At 40.0% G+C, this 20,872-nt stretch overlaps 1 protein-coding gene and 1 long non-coding RNA gene across 3 annotated transcripts; one reads left to right on the top strand and one right to left on the bottom strand.

Annotated features, from left to right (window-relative positions):
- The first annotated feature begins 3,923 nt into the window (after window positions 1–3,923).
- Window positions 3,924–20,100, top strand: paox (polyamine oxidase). Its single transcript, XM_069885309.1, has 7 exons — window positions 3,924–4,198; window positions 5,842–6,331; window positions 7,749–7,948; window positions 9,698–9,953; window positions 11,978–12,090; window positions 12,161–12,318; window positions 17,070–20,100. The coding sequence occupies exons 1-7, from the start codon at window positions 4,042–4,044 to the stop codon at window positions 17,217–17,219; spliced, it is 1,524 nt and encodes a 507-aa protein (XP_069741410.1). The 5' UTR covers window positions 3,924–4,041; the 3' UTR covers window positions 17,220–20,100.
- LOC138736205 (uncharacterized) lies at window positions 5,216–16,024 on the bottom strand. 2 transcript variants are annotated; one of them, XR_011340153.1, is made up of 2 exons: window positions 14,329–16,024; window positions 5,216–10,253 (listed from the first exon to the last, which is right to left on the bottom strand). It is a non-coding gene; the product is annotated as an uncharacterized lncRNA (long non-coding RNA). The 2 variants fall into 2 exon arrangements; XR_011340152.1 differs by having other exon boundaries at window positions 14,731–16,024.
- Window positions 20,101–20,872: the final 772 nt, after the last annotated feature.

The following is a 20,872-nucleotide window of genomic DNA, read 5'->3' as shown; positions in this document are numbered from 1 at the left end:
TACTATCTTCTCTCCCATTTGTATTCTTACATCCCTTAATACAGGGACCGTAAAATCTCTTCCTCCTACTCCTGAAATCATCACTGTCCCCTCTGTCTTAACACCCTCGGGTGGTTGTTAAATACTAGACCAGGCTGCCCCAGAATCTACTAAAAATGTCATCTTGTCACTGTGGGGTTCTATGCTTAAATTTACCAATGGTTCTCTGTGCAGCCTCACGGTGTGTATTGACTGAGAACCATGGCCCCCCCCCCCCCCATTCATAATCTGCTTCCATCTGTCGGACTCTGGCTTTACCCTACCCTTAATTTAGTCTATGTGTCGTCTGAGTCCAGTGTGTTCGTTAAATGAAGTGATAGGAGAAGGTATTTGGTTCAACAATCAGTTTATTACACAGCACAAGAATAAAGCTTAACAGAGCTCTGGTTCAGTCGTTAGTTCATAGGTCACCTGCACAGTGAGCTATTTCCCAAGACTGACCTCTACTGTCCAGTCTCTACAGTTTATATAGCTCAACCTTTTCATACAGAACAAAAGTTGGCTTCCTTTGCTAGATTTCTTGCATAAGATTTATCACAAGTAATTTCCTGCTCTGCATTTATCTGGGGTGTAGAGCTCCCATCTTAATCCTCAAGGTCAGAATATCCTGTTGTTTTGATCAGAAATCAATTCATACCCCAGATATTTCTAATTATTTCTTTGTTCTCATCTGGCCATATTCTTCTGTTCTACTCAACACCTCCTTCTGTCTTAGCCTTCTTACTGATATTCCATTCTCTTTGTTTCTGACAGTCTCTGTCAGGATTCTTTTTGTTTGTGCTAATCAACACCTCCTTTTGCCTTAACATTCATACATATCCTCTCTTGTATTTTGGGAGCAGGCAATTCTAAACCTACTGTAATCAGCCAACTTTGCTACATACTGTGGCTGCCCCTTACTTACATTACTCTTTCCCTTCACCATGAGGTAAATATTAAATTGTTACATAGTACTGGATTCATGTATACAAACTGAATAATACATAAGCATATATTCTACATATTTTCTATGATTAATTAACCCCTATATTCCAACACATCAGTGCATAAGATCGCGTCTCCCTGGCTCGCATTGGGCATTCTCTCTTAAAATGTCCCTCCTTTTTACAATGGTAGCAAACTAATGCTCCTGTTTCCCAATTCCTACCAGGGTCTCCACGGGGTCCCGGGAATGGTCGTCATCCCCGGAATTCCCCTCTACCCTTGCCCCTGCTCTGGTCTCTACTCTCCCACTCCCGGAACTCCTCCCAATGTCCAGGAGGTGGCACACAGCCCCTACCCTTTCCTTGCTGTCCCTCCACGACTTCCTTGACTGCCTGCATCAAAATCTTAGCCTTTCCTTTCTGTTTATTGGGCATTCTCTCTTAAAATTACGCACCTCTGTACTAGTCAGGGGCACATTTACATAACCAAGACCCCCTCCCATGGGAACTTCCCGTAAAGGTTTCATCCAGTTAATTTCTGGCTTATCCTCTCCTTTATAATGTCTCGATTCCTGCTCTCCGGGAAATGAATCAAAGGGTTCTGCCCTTCCCTCCCAGAGGGTCTCACACTGTTTTGAATCAAAGTCTCCTCCCTCTCGTCAATTGAGGTGGTAATCTAGTACTTTGTGAACAGGTCATCATACCATCCCTATTTTCTTCTCCTTTCTTTAGCTGTGGGGGAGGAGGGGAAGGTGAAGAAGGGTAGAGCATAGGAGAGAGGGGAAAGATAGGAGCCGGCATAGGAGGAGCATAAGGTGGAGGAAAGGAATGTAACTCATCCCATCCTTGTGTTTCAGGGACAAAAGGTTCATCATCCTTCTTGTTCTTACATTCCTTTTCATTCAAAACCAGTTGATCAACCGATCCACTGAGCCAGCAGGCTAGGCTGCATATTCTCTGCTCTCAATATTATCTCTTTGATTTTGATAGAGCCAGATGTTCAATGCCTGACACATCCAGTCCTCATCGGATCCGAACTTTGGCCAATATACTGAATTCCCTTTTATCGGGTTTTTTTTAACCCATTCCAGACAGCAATACCTGACCATGGTCTGTTTGTCTTTCCCACGGGTTTCCCCGCACCCCAATCAGATAGCATTAATCCTAACGGACTTTGCTTAGTTATCTGATTGTCCCGTCCTTCCTTAGAACTATTTCCCTTGCTACTCCAACCTCCCATACTAACAGGTAAGTAAAATTCCTCTTACTGGGATCCAGTAGCAATGCTCTAGCGCGCTTCCTCCCGTCGTTTGTTCTCAATGCCTCTTCTCGGATATCACTCGCTTCATCCACTGACCAGTCACCCGCCGTCCATGAGTCCAGCTGAATCAGCCGGGGTGCACCTACCTTCGTCGTCGGGCACTCTGTCAGTGGAGGGAGTAGGATCCCGGAGGAGTCCCCATTTGTGAGAAACAGAAGTACCTTCACAGAATTTGCTCGAGACAAAAATTGAGAACAAAGAACATTTATTATACAACAATGCAAAGTTGGGTGCTTCCCCTTACCCTGGGAATACACACACACACTGGGGCTCACCCAACTTTTATACAGTTTATTTCAGTATAGAAGTACCCTCCCCCTTACATTCTTCTGCCTCCTGGATAGGTTTGGCATTAGGCAATCCTGCCTGCCTACGTGCTGTTTCTGTGAACTTGCAGGACCAGGGGGTATCCTGTCGGTGTCTCATCATGTCATTATCCTTATTCACAAACCTGTCTTTGTTCTAATTTACACCCTCCCAACCCTCAGGGCTACAACCTCTTCATATGTAGAACTTGCTAACTGTCTAGGGCTTAACTAATTACATATCAAAACCTGCTAATTCTATCTAGGGCTAGAAGACCCTTATCTTATTCAGACTAAAATCTTCCTACATTCTATTATCTATTGTCTATCCTTCTCTCATTCATAAGGTGAACTTGCTGATTCTGTCAAAGGCTAGAAGATTCTTATCTTACTCAGACTGACTCTGCTTCCTACATTCTAATATCCATTTCTTATCCTGTTCATACTGGCTTTATTCATTTACCCATATATCTATATTAGTTTCCTCATCTTCATATTTTTATATCAGTTTTACTCATATCTCACACTATGAAACCTTTGGTAAGCCGATATGCATAAAGTGAAGACCCATTCTTTGGTAAAAAGCGAACACAGGTTTCTTCATGATAGCGAATTTTTGTAAAGCGAATATTCATCAAATGGGGGATATATGTATGCAATTTCAAAATTCCTTCATTGTCATGTAATAGTACAGATCATTGAATATTACACAAAATTGCCTTCTGCCTGTCGTAAGGCAAACAGAGTCCCATTAGTGTCACCCGGCTCCCCTTACAGTCCGAGAGAGAGTCGGACAGAGTCACTGAGTTTCCATGGATTCGCCTCCAGCCCTCCCGCAACCTCTGCAACTGCACAGACTCCTCCTGTTCGATCCATCTGCAGCCTGAGCTCCAGATACAAACCTCCGACACCCTTCAGTGCCTGAGACCCTTCCTGAGCTCTTCTTGTCCTCAGCACCCTCTCAAATCCCAGTTGCAAGACCCGTTTCCTCTGAGCCAGACTCCAGCCCGCGCGGCCACCTGTGGACCATCCTTGAGCCACTGAGCCCCTCGCTTGTCCGCTGTCACGGTCAATTTCCTGGAGGGTAGTCTCCTCTTCTTCTCCTCAGCGGGAAGTGTTCTGGAGTCCTGCCCCTGTCCGCTGCATCCCCAGAGTCTCCTTGGGCACAGACCTCGGGGACGCAGAATTTTAAAATAAAACCCCGTCGGCTTTAAAGGAGCTATGAGTGTAAATACGGGCGGTTGAACCCTGCGGAGCAGCGCCGTGTCTCCGCCCTCCCGGATCCACATTAACTCTCTCTCTCTCCACTTGGTCGGTTGTAACTGACCTTTGCGTTGCAAGGTCGCCAAGACCTTTTTACTGCTACTGCGCAGAATCGGCCGGGCCGCCGGGCCCTCCCTCCCCACAACGCAGAATCAGCTTCGTGGTGATCAGCGCAGGTTAACGGGTTGGCATGTTGCCGCCGGACATGGACTGCAGCATCGTCATCGTGGGCTGCGGCATCGCCGGGCTGGGAGCGGCGCGGCGCCTCGCGGAGCACGGCTTCAGCCGGATACGAATCGTTGAGGCAAAGGGGCGGCAGGGTGGGCGCATCTGGAGCCGCAGCTTCGGTGAGTCCGGTCGGCCTGGTGATGGGCAGAGGGGCTGGCCAATCGGCAAGGCGGGATGGTCCAGACGGGAGATCAGTGGCCGATGGGCGTTGAGTGGGAGGGACGGGGTTACAGAGAGCGGGGGGTGTATATACAACACAGTACAAGCCCTCGATGTGATGCCAACCTATATATTCCTTGAAAAGAAAGATTAAACCCTCCCTACCTCCTAACCTTCTATTTTTCTAACATCCATGTGTCTGTCAGAGTCTCTTAAATGCCCCTAATGTTCCAGCTTCCACCACCATCCCTGGCAATGAATTCCAGGTACCCACAAACTTCCCTCTGGTGTTTGCTGTTCCTGCCCTAGGAAGGGCCCAGGTTCTCTGACCATTGTCAAGTGTATCAAGTTCCTGGCGGAAATCCTCACCTGGTCCCTTAACACCAGTTCCATAGCCAGGAAAGCCCCAACAGCGCCTCTTCTTCCTGAAAAGGCTGAGGAACTTCATCTCCACCCTCACTATGTTCAATAGAGGATGTATTGAGAGCACCCAGTGCAACTGTATCACCGCCTGATTTGGAAGCTGTACCACAAGACCCTGCAGAGGATAGTGAAGTCAGCAGAAAAGACCAATGGGGAACCTCTTCCTTGCGTGGAGGACTACTGCAGTTGATGCAGGCAGAAAGCAATAAACATTGAGAAGGACTCCACACATCCTGCATGTAAACTGATCTCCCTTCTGCCTCTGGAAGGAGGTACTGTAGCACTCAGGCCCTTGTGACCAGAGTGAGAAACAGCTTTTCTTCCCCCCCCCCCTCCCCCCACAGCCATTGGCCTCCTGAACTCCAAGTACAAATGTGGATAGTGTGCCATGGATTTTCAGTGTATACGTCTTTAATACCTTAATATTTTAATGTGTTAACTGCTTTCCTAACTTATATCCATGTAAAAATGCTCCGTGATCCTGGAGAAACAGATATATCCTATAATACTGTTAGAAACAGAAGTACCTTCACAGAAATTGCTCGAGACAAAAATTGAGAACAAAGAACATTTATTATACAACAATGCAAAGTTGGGTGCTTCCCCTTACCCTGGGAGTACACACATACACTGGGGCTCACCCAACTTTTATACAGTTTATTTCAGTATAGAAGCACCCTCCATTAGGCAATCCTGTCTGCCTACGTGCTGTTTCTGTGAACTTGGAGGACCAAGGGGTATCCTGTCGGTGTCCCATCATGTCATTATCCTTATTACACCTTCTTGACTCTCAGGGCTGACTTACTTCTTACATGCAGAACTTGCTAATTCTGTCTAAGGCTAGAAGACCCTTATCTTATTCAGACTAACTTTACTTCCTACATTCTATTATCTATCCTTATCTTATTCATACTGGTGAACTTGCTGATTCTGTCTAAAAGGCTAGAAGACCCTTATCTTATTCAGACTAACTTTACTTCCTACATTCTAATATCTATTCTTATCCTATTCATACTGGCTTTATTCATTACACATATATCTATACTAGTTTCCTCATCTTCATATTTTTATATCAGTTTTACTCATCTCTCACAATCCTCACTTTTCTTTTAGATCAGTGTTACTCATCTCTCACAATACTACAATTTAATGACCATGTTACTTTCAAAATTTCTTTCAGCAAAAGGTTTGATTGAAATGGGAGCACAGTGGATCCATGGCCCTTCAAAGCAAAATGCCGTATTTCAGTTGGCCAGCCGGTACAATCTTCTGGATGAAATGGCAATGTCGGAGGAGAACCAGGCAGTGGAAGTAAATGGTCGACCCCCTGCTGTGACATCCTGCTACACCAGCTCAGGGAAGAGAATCGACCCAGAGTTAGCGGTCTCTGTGGAAGAATTGTATTCAACACTTATTCAGAAAAGCAGTGACTTTTTCCAGTCAGGGACTGAACCTGTGCAGAATTTGGGTGAATTTCTCAAGTGTGAAATTGCTCAGTGTGCAGAAGAATGGAAAGATGATAAAGAAGTGTGCAATCTTAAACTTGCTCTGCTAAATACAGAAATCAAGATAGAATATTGTATCTCTGGGGCTGACAGCTTGGATTTGCTGGCACTCCATCCATTTGATGAGTACACAGCTTTACCTGGAATTGATTGCACCTTTCCAGGGTTGGTGTCCAGTACAGATTCCCTTTTATGAAAAACTAGTGTATATTTTGGAGGGATTTTAAAAAATTTTCTTTCAATTAAGAATCCAACCATCTTTATTTCAATAGCACTTTTGTTATACATATCAGATCCTTTTGCAGCAAGAAAAAAGCTTGCTGGGAACTCTGCAAGTCCATTATCTGTATAATATGGAGTGAAGGGATGAAAAAACTCCATACTATGCAATGATTTCAGTGGATGGAGAACTGATAATGGAACACTTGCAAACTTTGCCAACAGACCATGCAGCTGTACTTTCTAAAGTGTATTTTATAACTGCAATTTAGTTACTAAGAGAGAAGTCGAGGAGTAACAATAATTGAAGGAATGTAGGCAATTGGATGAAAACAGGAGGGTGGGAGTGAACTGGAGCCTCCAGGGAAAATGCACTCAGACACGGGGAGAATGTAAACTCCTTACAGACAGCGCTGGATTTGAACCTGGGTCGCTGATACTCTAAAAATGTCACGCTAACTGTGCTGCCTACTAATCTTGACAAGTCAGTACAAAAAATTGTCTTAATAATTCTTTAATCAAGCAAAATAAATAGAGATTATTGATCAAGCTTGTGATTGCAATATGATCTTGATCACAATGCAGCAGATTCTCACTTAACATTGTTGATACGTTCTTGGAAAGTCCTACGTTAAACAAAACCAATTTTACCACAGGCTCATGATTAAAAATTAATTAAGTTCCTACAGTTTATTTCTGGTCATAAAAACATTACCAAACTTTGAATTAATGACCCAAATCACCTCTAATATTAAACATTGAAATAAATGTGTGCTATACAGACATTAATAAAAACAAATAATAATGTTTTAGTGAATTTAGTGATGGTGGTGCTGGTCTGGGGAGGGAGGCTACTGGGATCCTGCAGTGATCCCTCATCAGCTTGGTCATCATCGTCACCACAGAAGGTGAGGATGGGAGTGTTGCGATGAATTCCTGAGGGACCTGGTGTTGCCTCAGTTTAGGGTGGGGTGATAGGTGGTGTTCATGGTCATGGTGTTGCTGTTCCTGCAACTGCTCAAACTTTTTGATTAGCCGGGGTTTTAAAAAAACATGCCCAAGGTTTTTTTCTTCTGCAGCAGTTGTATCCATTCATTATCGTCCTATTTGCTTCTGCACTTCTCTTTGAGGGTCTTTCTCAGTGAAAAAGGCCACACCTCTATCTAACAACTGGAAAGCCTCAGACAAATCTTTAATGTTTGTAAAGCAAAAATTGTACGAGGCTGCAGTTACCAGTATTCGGTTTAAACCCAAACAATAAAGAGTGGGGTGGGGTTTTTTTTAATTTATTTTCTCATCAACATTATAATGAAACAATGTTGAATTCAAGGACTTACTGTATTTTATTGAATTTATTTTTCAGTGGATTTAAGACCCTAATTGATGAAATGATGAAATCCTTACCTAAGGACATTGTGTCATTCAACAAGCCAGTGAAATGCATCCATTGGACGGATTCCTTCAAAACACCAGGAGCACCAGAAGGCTCTTGCTCTGTACAGGTGGAGTGTGAAAATGGCGAGATTATACCTGCAGATCATGTTATAGTCACTGTCCCTTTAGGTATTATAACATTTGAGTTTTATTTTGTTAATACGAAAGTAAAATCAGTGGAAGATTCTGTATGAGGAAGTCTGCTTTCACAGGTTCAATACTTTTGCAGTGTGCCCAGAATAAAGCGTGTCTAAAATAAAAATAATCTTCAACCCACAGTATGCAGTTTTGAGAAATGTGGCAGTGAAATTCTAATTTTGAAGAATAAAAATGATAAAACCCTTTTATAGAGTTGTGCAGCACAGAAACTTGCCACGCCCAGCTTGTCCGTGCCGATCAATGTGCCCTGCTTTAGTCCCACTTCCTGAATTAGGCCCATACCTTCCAAGCCCTCCCAATCCATGTAATTATCCAACATATCTATCTCTACAACTAGATCTGCCAGCTCGTAATATATGCCCACCACACTCTGTGGGAATAACTGTCCCCTCATGTCCCTTCTAAACCCCACATCCCTCACACTCGAGCAATGGTTTTCAAACTGTCACCCTAAACTCACATTCCACCTTAAGCAATCCCTATGCCATAAGTGCTCTGTGATTAGTAAGGGATTGCTTAAGATGGTAGGTGAGTGGGGAAAAATGGTTGAGAATCACTGCTCTAGACCTAATTGTTACTGAAATATTTTGCTTGAGAAAACTGTCATTGCCCCAGTCCCTTTGGAGTTATGAAACTATGCACATAACGAGTCAGTTAGGTACAATTAAAGCAGTGGTTTTCAAACTTTTTTTCTTTCCACTCACAAACCACCTTAAACAATCCCTTACTGATCACAGAGCACTTATGGCACAGGGATTTCTTAAGGTGGAATGTGAGTTGGGGGGGGAGGGTAGTTTGAAAACCACTCCACTAGAGTTATGCCAACACCTAGATTCACCTACTCTAGGAGACAAATGGTCACTATTTCCTCTCTCAATTCCCCTAATAATCTTACAGACCTAAATAAGATTCCCTCTCAACCTCCTGAAGTCTAAGGCAGTGATTCTCAACATTTTTATTGACATACCTCCTTACGTAATCCCTTACCAGAGAGCACCTATGGCATCCTATGCCAAGGGCATTGTGAGTAACGGATTACTAAAGGTGGTATGTGAGTGGAAAAACAAAGTTTGAAAACCACTGATCTAAAATACTGAGAGGAAAAAAAATCGAAGTGCAAAAGTAAGAGTCCTTAAATGAGTCCCTGATTGAGTTTATTGTTGAGGAGTCTGATGGTGGAGGGGGAGCATCTGTTCCTGAAACTGGTGGTGTGAGTCTTGTGGCACCGATGCCTCTTTCCTGATGGCAACAGCGAGAACAGAGCATGTGTTGGGTGATATGGATCCTTGATAATTGCTACTGCTCTCCCACAGCAGCATTCTCCGTAGATGTTCTTGATGGTGGGGAAGGTTTTGCCTATGATGTCCTGGGCTGTGTCCACTGCCTTTTGTATTAAGCCACCTTTTCTTATGGAATATTTTCCAAACAAAGGTTCCAAATTTCCAGTCAAAAAATATGATTGGTGTAGTCAAGAAACTAAGCAGTAGTTTTGATTTTAAAATTTGAATAAATCTTTATGATCCTTACAAACTCAGAAGCTGAGGAACAAAATGGTACCACATCCTGCTCTATTCCTGGCCCTTTACATTTTTGTTTCTTGTGTCGGACTTGTGGTTAATTCTCTTAAGAGTTGTGCATCAAACTGCGTGTGTAAATCAAATCTTGTAAAATAGAGTTGGGGTTAAGCATTAATTGAAAGTCATACAATTTGTTCTCTAGGTTTCCTTAAGGAGCATTGTGAAACTTTCTTCTGCCCCCCGCTTCCTCCCAGTAAAATAAATTCCATTCAAAAATTGGGTTTTGGAACAAATAATAAAATCTTCCTTGAATTTGAGGAGCCATTTTGGGAACCAGACTGTGATTTGATCAAACTGGTCTGGGAGGATGAGTATCCGTTGAAAGAAAGGCCGCCAGATCTGCACAAGGTGTGGTTCAGAAAAATCTTTGGCTTTATCATCCTTCGGCCTGTAGAAAGGTAATTATCCTCGAGATCTGTTTCTGTGATTGAGTATCTAGCATTATGCTTTCTTGTGATTCTGCTTAGTTGTGGCATTATGGGAACATTTTTAATGTCTGAATACGCTTTGATGAGAAGTAGCGTTTTGTTCCCACTGCTGTAATCAGCTAGTTATCACTAAGCAAGAGCAGTAGCACACTTCTTTAGATGGTCAATTGGTGAGGGGGACAGATTGAACCAGCACGTAGGGTTCTTAATCAAGTAAAGGAATGAAAATTGAGTGTTCCATGTAATGCTCTGAATCCGATGCTGGCTGAGCTGCAGTGAAACAGAGAGACAAAGATGTAAAATCCAAATATCTTTCTTTTCCAATCTTTTTATTATTATTATAATTTATAAACACATACAGTTCAGAGATATGAAAAATACATAGTAAATAACGAATTAATACAGAGATATTAAACAATAATATTGCAGAATAAAAATATATCATAAAAAAAATTTTTAGATCAGTTTAGAGTATGAACTATCTCTAAAAAAAGATATAATTAATAAAAATATATAAAAAAAAGAGAAAAAACCCCAAAAAAGAAGAAAAAATAAATCTGAATTAAAAACTTAAAAAATAAAAAAAAACCTACCGATATAGCTAAACCACGCCGATCACTCCGATCTCATCTAGCAGCCCAATTATCATACATAATCATAAAAAGAAAACAGAGCCAGATCAACTCACCACAAATGAAAATATTGAATAAATGGTCGCCAGGTTAACTCAAACTTAGAAGGGGATTCATAGACAGAGTTTCTAATTTTCTCTAAATTTAAACATGGTATAGTTTGGGTAAACCATTGGAAAACAGTGGGAGGATTAACCTCTTTCCAATTCAATAGTATAGATCTTCTAGCCATTAGTGTAAGAAAAGCAATCATACAATCCGCAGGAAGAGATAAATAAGTCAAATCTATCATAGGTAATCCAAAAATTGCAGTAATGGGATGTGGTTGTAAATCAATATTTAAAACGGTAGATATAATGGAAAAAATTTCCTTCCAATAATTCTGTAAAGAGGGACAGGACCAAAACATATGTGTAAGGGAAGCTATTTCCAATTGACATTTATCACATATAGGAAATCTAAACTGGAGGGAGGATTGGCATTACCCAACTTTAGAATTTATTATTGGGCAATTAATATTAGTTACTTAAGGTATTGGTTGAATTATTCAGAATTATCTCTAAATCCCCATTGGGTAAATTTAGAAATGAAACTGGTACAAAATTTCTCAATTAGTTCTATTTTGGGAGCTGCTCTCCCTTTTACTCTTACTAAACTATATAAACTAATTGATAATCCAATGGCTAAACATACACTACGTATATGGTTTCAATTCCGGAGATTTTTTGGCCTAAGTCATTTTATCTTGGAAACCCCTATTGTACTAAATTTCTTTTTTCATCCCTCTCTAATTGATCAAGCTTATTTACTCTGGAAAGTTAAAGGTATAACATGCTTTTCGGATTTATTCTTGGATAACTCTATCATGTCATTTGAACAATTATCCATGAAATATGATTTACCTCGATCTCATTTCTTTCGATATTTGCAGATTAGGAGTTTCTTAGTTTCGACTTTACTCTCTTTTCCCAATCGGGAGACTACGACTGTTTTAGAGGATATACTATATTCAAAATTCCCTCAAAAAGGTGTGATATCTAAATTATATAATATAATTACAAAAATAAATTCTGGGACTTTTGGAAAGTTTAAAAATGATTGGGAAAGAGAACTCAACCTTCATATTTCCAATGAAAATTGGAATAAAATTCTGCGACTGGTAAACTCCTCTTCTCTATGTGCAAAACATTCACTGATACAATTTAAAGTTGTTCATAGAGCTCATATGTCTAAAGGTAAAATCCAAATATCATTCCACAACGTGCCAACTGCAATTTCCTTTCTTCCACAGCAGAGTTGAAGCATATTGTGCGAGATAAACCCAGGATATTTATAGTTTTTCAGACTGTTCTCTGATTGCAGGTGTGGCCATGTACTCTTAACTGTGCTTGCTGGGAAGGAAGCTATCTTTATGGAGCAGTTGTCTGATTCTGAAGTTAAGGATTGTTTGATGCAACTCATACACCAGTTTACAGGTACATTTTCTCACATATTGGAGCAGATATTCCAACACCCAACAAAATACTAACGAGGACTTTTATTTAGGGAACCCATTAATACCTCCACCAAAGAATATACTACGATCAAAATGGCACAGCGATTATTTCACAAAGGGATCATACAGTTATACTGAGGTTGGCAGTTCGGGTGATGATATTGATATCATTGCGCATCCTCTCCCACCAAAATCATCAAAGTTACAGGTACTTTTTCATCTCATGATTTTGTTTTGTTTGTATCTTGAGATTAAAGTCACTGTGTGGGATCATCTTCGGCATTCGCTCTACAATGAGGGTGACTTGCTTCACACCAATTCTGTGGGTTATGAAGTGGCTGTTGTGTGTCCATTGTGAGATTTGCAGACTACCGCAAGTGGGCAGCTGCTGGTTGATGGGGATGGTGGCTGGGCTGTTAGGGATGCCAGGTGTTTCTTCCACTGTCTCCACTTCACTCATGCAGACTCAAGATGGTCCACTGCTTTGAGTAATGAGGCCCAGGATTCCAACAAATCAGTGTGGATATTGCATTTTTCTCAGTAAGACAAAGAATAATCTTGAACGATCTTCTCTGTCCTGAAAATCTCTTCCTTCACCAAAGTCAAAGCGGAGTTATTCCAGGTGTCGGATCTGAGCTTCCTAGCTTGCCCATTGGACTGAGTTGAGTGTAATCTGAGCCTCTACTGAGCATGGACTCGCCTATCCTGATAATGCGTTTGGAAACAGCATTGGTGGTGTTCCTCCAGTGTTTTCAGCTGCCAACTGTGTGTTGCCCATGTCTCTCAGGTCACCACTTCATTCTGGATCGTAAGCTTGGTGCAAGGATTGATGTAAAATGAAAATGCTGGAGAAACTCAGCTGGTCAAACAGTTTATGTAGCAAAGAAAAAGATACCTAACCAATGTTTCAGGCTTGAGCCCTTCATCAAGATAGTCAGGCGCCCAACAAACTGGTGGGGGAAGGGGCAGGGTGAGAAGCACAATTCCAAAGGCAGGAGCCAGGATAAGGGGGAATGTCTGCAAATGGAGAGAGAAGGAGGTGGAGAGCTGGAGGAAAGAAAGCAGGGAGAATGGAGAGTGGGCTCGCAGAAACTACAGAAGTCGATGTTAATGCCATCCGGTTGGAGAGTGCTCAGCCGGAAAATTAAGCAGTGCACCTCCAATTTATGAGTAAACTTGATGGGATAATACATTAGGCCATGGACAGAAATGTCTGCTCTATCTACATCTCCGGCTGCCTTAGAAAGGCATTTTACCGAAAGGCCCACACCTTACTGTCATCAGACTCCAGAATGAAGGGGACAACAGTGCTCTCATGCTGTCTTTGCTTAGTGCTAGTTGATTTTCCTTTTCATTTTAAAGGTAATGGTTTCATTATTGTTATGTAATACTACATTTAGAATGTAACATACATGAAATTCTTTAACTTTTGTCTACCATAAGGCAGACAGTCACCACTTTATTCAGTGCCCCTCACAGAAACCTACAGCACCTGGTGTTTCTTGGCAGTCTCCCCTCTAAGTAATGATCAGGCCTGACCCTGCTTAGCTTCTGAGATCAGACAATTTAGGCATTTTCAGGCTATTAGGCTTCTATAATGCTATACTCGACTGTGTGTCATGTAAGAGATAAGCTGTTGGTCTGTTTGCAGAAGAGCCCTTCTCACTGAACTAGATATTTTGTTGTTTTTTTTTAAATTTATTTATAGTATCTCCATACGTTCATTTCAAATTGATTTAGTATAATATTACATAATAGATACTAAATAATTTTCAAATTTTCACCCCCCCCCACCTCCCCTAACCCCTTAGGAAACCACCTTGTGGTGGTTAATTCCCAAAAACCCAAATGGGTGTGGTATAAACCACAAGTGGCATATGACTTTCGGGAGCAGAAGTACCACTCCTTCCCCCCCCCCCCCCGGCAGACAAAATACACGTATAAACGGAAAAATCATCATTTCTTATATCCATAAAACCCCGGTCCATCAATTTAACCATTCTTATTCATAAACTCTTTTTTTTGAAAATCCAAACTTGATATTAAATTTTGCACCCTTTCCACCCTCCCAACACTGAGTTTACAATCAATAAAAGTTTTTTTTTAATTTTTTTTTTCAAGTCTTCCTGAATTTCATCCACTGAATTAAAACACCTCTGAACATATTCAACACCGAATCTTCCATTATTCTCAGTCTCAAGTTGAATTTGTAGCTTACTTTCAAAAAAAGTTTTTTCAAATCTTTTAAAATTTTCTTGAAAATAATTCCTTCGATCTTGATCTTCTAAAGCATCAATGTTATTCATAAGTTCTTTCTTCTATGTTTCCCAATTTAATATCAAATTTTCCACTTTGTCAATCTTCTCAATGTTAAGTTGAAATTATTGTTTATTTTCAAGAAAAACTTATTCAAAATTTTTAACTCTTCTTGGACATTGCTCCTTCAACTTTAATTTTATAAATCATCAATCTTGTTCATAGTTTCTTTCTACTGAGTTTCCAAATTTAATAAAGTTTCCATTTTTTCCAATTTTCTCAATATTAAACTGATCTTGTTGTTTAGTTTAAAAAAAACCTTTTCAAAAGTATTAAAATCTGTTTGCAATGTATGCATACTCACAGATAATAAATTCACTCTTCCAATATTCCATCCAAAAAAAATCACTGATAAACCTTATTGCAGGTCAAGGAGTTCCATATATATGTTTATCTTCAGAAAATATTTCAAATCAACATTCGTCGCCATCTTTCAAAAAGGAGTCCGAAATCAACTTTAATAAGTTCTGTTCTTGAGAAAATTCCAGCACCAACTCCGACTCTGTCTGGGCAAATAGGTCAAATTTCTTCCAAAGTCAAAGAATGTAATTTTGTTCTGTATTTATAGATAATAAGTTCATCCTTCCGATATTCCATCCAAAAAAAATCACTAATAAACTTTAATGTTATCTGGATTTTTAAAACTCACGGGCAACCAATGCCAATTACTGCAATTTATCTTCATAAAACATTTCAAATCAATATTCATCACCATCTTTCAGAGGGGTGTCCAAGGCCAGCTTATCCGACAGTCCAATTAATGAGCTCCGTTCTTAAGAAAATTCCAGCCTTGACTCCGTGGTTCTGTCTGGGCAAGTAGGACGAGTTTCTTCCAAAGTCGGAGAGTGTAATTTTGTTCTGTATTTGAACTCTATTTTCCTTAATCTTTGTTGCCATTTTAAACATCTTTCAGAGGGGTGTCCAAGGCCAGCTTATCCGACAGTCCAATTAATGAGCTCCGTTCTTAAGAAAATTCCAGCCTTGACTCCGTGGTTCTGTCTGGGCAAGTAGGCCGAGTTTCTTCCAAAGTCGGAGAGTATAGTTTTCTTCTGTATTTGAACTCTATTTTCCTTAATCTTTGTTGCCATTTTAAACATCTTTCAGAGGGGTGTCCAAGGCCAGCTTATCCGACAGTCCAATTAATGAGCTCCGTTCTTAAAAAGATTCCAGCCTTGACTCCGTGGTTCTGTCTGGGCAAGTAGGCCGAGTTTCTTCCAAAGTCGGAGAGTGTAGTTTTGTTCTGTATTTGAACTCTATTTTCCTTAATCCTTGTTGCCATTTTAAACTAAAAACAATTGATAAACAAAACAAAGACTTTTAACAGAAAAGAAATATTCTTAAAACGGGTATTTATATAACTGCCTGGGGGAGACCGGGAAGGCACGTCCGCTCCCTATGCCATCTTGCCACGCCCCCTGAACTAGATATTTTGTGACAACTAAACATAAACATAAAAAATACTTTCCCAGATCCCATCCTGGATCTTAGCTGTTGAAGTAGGTGCCAGTAATATGTCAGTGTTGATTTTAGCATTGAGCTGTGCAAGGTCCATCTTCTTGTATGTTTCAATGGAGTAATCAACAATGACTTGAACTTGGCTTTCAGTTGTCATCTGTAAATTGTAATTCCGAGGTTAAAGTTATGGTGATCTGTTTCTAGAAGTACGATGATCCAGCAAGCAAATAGGAAGCTGACAATGTTATCACTCTTTGTAGAAATTGAATACAAATACAGGAGATTGTAAGATATTGGTGACAACATATATCTGGGGAGCAGTGGACAGTTATTGCCTCTTTATCGAAGGAAGGATATTAATGTATCAGAGAGAGTTTACCAGATTAATACCTAGAATAAATAAGTTGTCTCCTGAGGCCAAGCCGCTCGATGGCCAAACCGCTAATGCAGTGGTTCTCAACCTTTTTCTTTCCACTCACATCCCACTTTAAGTAATCCCTATGCCATCAGTGCTCTGTAATTAGTAAGGGATTGCTTAAGGTGGGATGTGAATGGGAAGGGAAGGTTGAGAACCACTGCTCTAGACCCAATTGTTACTGAAATATTTTGCTTGAGAAAAATGGTCATTGGCCCATTTCCTTTGGAGTTATGAAACTGTGCACATAACAAGTCAATTACATACAATTAAAACAGTGGTTTCCAACCTTTTGCTTTCCACCCATATACCACCTTAAGCAAACCTTAACTAATCACAGAGCACCTATGACATAGGGTTTACTTAAAGTGGAATGTGAGTGGAAAGAAAAAGGTTGAGAACCACTGTACTAACATATCCCCTGGAATTTAGAAAAGTGAAGGGACTTGGTCGAAACACACAACTCATGGCAGGGTAGATGTGAAGAAGTTTCCTCTGGTCTCTATTCATTTCTTCATATTTGAACAGACGTCATTTTGGTTTTATTAATTATGAAATATGAATATTTTATTAACTATGTCGTTCTTAACTGGTCCTGCCTTCAAATTATGACGATCAGAAATGGGAGCAGAACATACAGCTGCTTGCACCCATTCCACCAATTAGTGAGATCAGAACTGATCCAGTGGCTGAATGACACTAACATCACAAGCAGTGGAAGTGTTTGGGATAGATATTTGTGACTCATTGTGAGTTAATTACTTTGCTGTTAGCCTTTGCAGGTGCTTTTTGCTGGTGAAGCTACTCATCGGACATTTTATTCTACAACCCATGGTGCCCTGGAATCAGGATGGAGGGAAGCAGATCGCTTGAGAGATAACTATCTGAATGATGTCTCCAAAACTCCAAACTATAAAACTTAATTGTCAAATGGAAAAGTGCACTCATCTCTGTCCTTAGCCATTAAATTCCAGAGTCCAAAGAATTAATCTACATTTAGCCACAAGGTGACAATTATTAACAATGCTTCTTTTATGATTGATGTTGCTGCATGTGGATCCTGTTCTCAGTGTTTTGTGCAGTGAGGCAGCACGAAAATGATAGGAATTTATGAATAGGATACAGCAGGGAAAGGTGAGAATGATCATTGGGTCAAGAAGGTAGCAGATTAAATCATTTAAAATTCTGTGGACATTTTCCACTGTCAGGTGAAGATCAGAGAATCAACCCAAAACAACTATTCTTTGCTGAACTTCATTTCATTGGAGTCTCTCTCCAAATCTGTAAAAAAGAAAATCTGTAGATGCTGGGGTCCAGTGCAGTACACAAAGTGGTGGATAAACTCAGCAGATTCCACAGCATCCGTAGAAAGTAAAACGTATCGACATTTTGGGCCTGAGCCCTTGTTCAAGAGACATTTTCGTGCTGCCCACTGACATTGCTCCGTCTTCTTTAGATGTCTCACTATCTTTCTTTCTGTTTGTACTTTAGACTTTGAGCCATTTTAGCTTTAAGCATTGACCATTTTCTGTCCTGATGGAAAGGATGGGAATCTCATTCAAGTATTCATGCGCATCACTAATTAGAAATCAAGGGTTTAGATTGTGACCAAAATAGTGCGAACACAATCTCCTTTCAAGTCTTTAAAAAACATCTACAAACCTGCACCACCACCAGGCCGATGTTAGAACTGGGAATGGAATAAAAAAAATTAAAATCGGACTCCAGCTAGAGATTTCACAAGTTAATTCTACGATTAATATAATTTTAAACTTTTGCTCACCACATCAAATAAGCCTCATTTACCGTATATGTGCGTGCAATAGTCGAATTTTGTGGAGCAATTTTTAGGGTTAAATTTAGGGGGTCAACTACTACACGCATACTACTTTTGACCATGGTTTGTACCTGCGTCATTCAGAGCATCGGGAGCTTAGATGGGCGGGCGGCTGGCGGTCAGGAACTCGAATGGGCAGGTGGCCGGGGTCAAAAATAGGGTGTCAACTTTTATACTGTTTAGACTATTATACACATATATACAGTATTATGACATAAAATTTAGAACCATCCTCTAAAACAGAATAAAGCCAAGACTAATGCAGAGAGCTTAAAAATAAATCAAACAACCTACAACTGAAGACAAAATATGACAATGCTATCCATTAAGAAAATTGGAAAATATTAGCAGTACTTTTAGGTTGAGTCATGTCAATATTTAAAATTTTCAAAATGCACCTGTTTTCTGAAATCAATGATAAACCTGCAGATGATGTCCTTAACAACTTCTTCTAAATGCCCACCTTTGTAGACTATTCCAAGAATGCAGTGCTGAGTGATCCCGAATTGTTCTAAAAATCCATTTAAGATATCAACCACCATTACAAAAATGGTGTTTAGGACCCACTGTATCCAGCTACATCCGCCAAATGGTGTTGAGGTCTGCAGAACCCCTGGAGCACAAGTCCGATCCCTCAGCTGTTTTAGTCTGTGTGGTCCAGAAGCTCTGGACTAGTGACTCCCAGAGATAGTGACAAATAATACTGAGAACTTGGCACAGAAAAGGAGCAGGTAGTGGTGACAGGGCTACTGGAGGCAATGACAAGGGCTTTCTCATGAAGTACAATACCATAGATAAAGGCAGGAGTGATGAGTGACAATTACTGTTGCAGTGTGTTTCAAATAACACCAGTACCAGAGCTGAGAGTTAGACATTTTCCAATGCTATATAAAATAAATCAGTTGTATTCCTGCAACACTCCCATGTTAACATTGATTGCAAATCCTGTCAGCCAAACACAAAGAATTTAATGGTCATAGAATTAATATGAGAAAATGAAATCATTAGAAAGTTTTGCTGGTACTTGAAATACTATCTCCATTCATTCGTGTTGCTAGAAAGTAACGTGATCCTTTGGAAAACACATTAAATCAATTTTAGGCCTTTATTAATGCAACAAATTTACCATTTTGCTTTACAATTAAATTACACATTTCTGCTGGTTTGATTGCAGAGGGGGCAGGGATATATTTGAACCATGATTTCTAATGTTTCTCTGACAAACTAATGCAAGAATCATTTAGTTAATGTTTTAATGACCAGTTTATTCAAGTAATTATATCATATGCATGAAATATTGCTCTTGCTACTTGTGCTGGAGAATACTGGCCTCTTGGGTATTTACCAATTACTTAACCAAACTTAGTTAACTTGAAAACTTAATTTTATCTCTAGTCCAAGAATCTCTAATTCTCAAGCATTTACATTATGCAGTACATTGTGAACGTTGCTGTATCTTGTAAATCTGTTTATGTGGAAGTTATTCACAATTTCACTACACACCAAGTATTGTAGAAATGTTTTGCCCTGGAAGATTTAGAGCAGTTTTTCTCAAACTTTTCTTCCCACACACATAAGCAACCCCTTACTAACCACCAAGCACCTATGGCATCCTATGCTCTGTGGTAAGTAAGGGATTACTTAAGATGTTATTTAAGTGGGAAAAAAAAGGTTGAGAACCACTGATTTAGAGTGATGGACCAATCAGCTTGGTTTTATGAATTTGTATCCACTCATTCACCTGTACTTCATTACATTATCTGACTGGAATGAATTCAACACTCCAAGTGGAAGACGATTTGTCTTGTTAAAACTGGAAAGAAAATTTAAGGTGCATGGTTTTAGTATTCTAGTGCTGTGTATTATCCCCAAAGTGCTCTTCCAGCTGCCTACTTCTCCACATCACCCTAATTGTTTGTTATTCTGTGACTTGTTGATCAAAACTAAAAATTATTTTGTTTTCAAAATCTAGAAGATATTAGATTATTAAATGATTTTTCATCCGGACACTTTCTATCAATGAATGACAGTTAAATGTCTTAACAGTTGTGAATAAATTTATTTTAATTACTGTATAACTAGTGAATCTAAAAATATTTGGTAGAAACTGATTTCAGCTTTATCCTCTGAAAAATAGCAACATTGTATAGAATTTTTGGTAAATAATGCTAGAAATACATTTAAAACATTGTCCATTGAGTCATTTGTCAATTGAATCTTGAGAAAACAACAAGAAGCTGGAGAATTCGGGATCAGGTAGCATCCGTGGGTAGAAATGGTCAGTCAACAGCCTGGGTTGGAGCCATTTATTGAGCATTCTCTCCCATGGATGTCCAGCAGCTCCACCCTCTGGAGAACCATGAGAGATGGACAGTGATGTCTCACACTATAAATTACTTTTTCATGAAGCAAGTAAAAACACACAATGCTGGAGAGACTCAGCAGGTCAAACAGTATCCTTTATGTAGCAACAGTTCTGTATCTCTGCATTTGCTACATAAAAGACACTGTTTGACCTGCTGAGTGTCTCCAGTATTTTGAGTTTTTACTTCAACCACGGTGTCCACAGAATTCTGTGTTTTACCCTTTCTTGCAGCAACCTCTCACAAACAGCAACATGACAATAAATAATTTTTGTGTGATTTTTGCAAAGAAAGGCTATTTAAAAGTGCTGTAACATTATTGAATTACATTATTAATTGCATAGAATCAGAATGGCTGCAGCGCAGAAAGATGACT

Source organism: Narcine bancroftii, chromosome 6 (assembly GCF_036971445.1).
Source record: "Narcine bancroftii isolate sNarBan1 chromosome 6, sNarBan1.hap1, whole genome shotgun sequence".
NCBI classification, from domain to species: Eukaryota; Metazoa; Chordata; class Chondrichthyes; order Torpediniformes; family Narcinidae; genus Narcine; species Narcine bancroftii.
Note: the sequence above shows the minus strand (reverse complement) of the source record. Positions and strands in the feature narration are given on the sequence as shown.

Bases quoted from the DNA above. Each gene is read 5' to 3' on its own strand.
- paox (XM_069885309.1), top strand. From the start codon at position 4,042: ATGTTGCCGCCGGACATGGACTGCAGCATCGTCATCGTGGGCTGCGGC. The intron at 9,954-11,977 runs GTAATTATCCTC...CTCTGATTGCAG, and splicing joins ATCCTTCGGCCTGTAGAAAG to GTGTGGCCATGTACTCTTAA. The intron at 12,091-12,160 runs GTACATTTTCTC...ACTTTTATTTAG, and splicing joins ACTCATACACCAGTTTACAG to GGAACCCATTAATACCTCCA.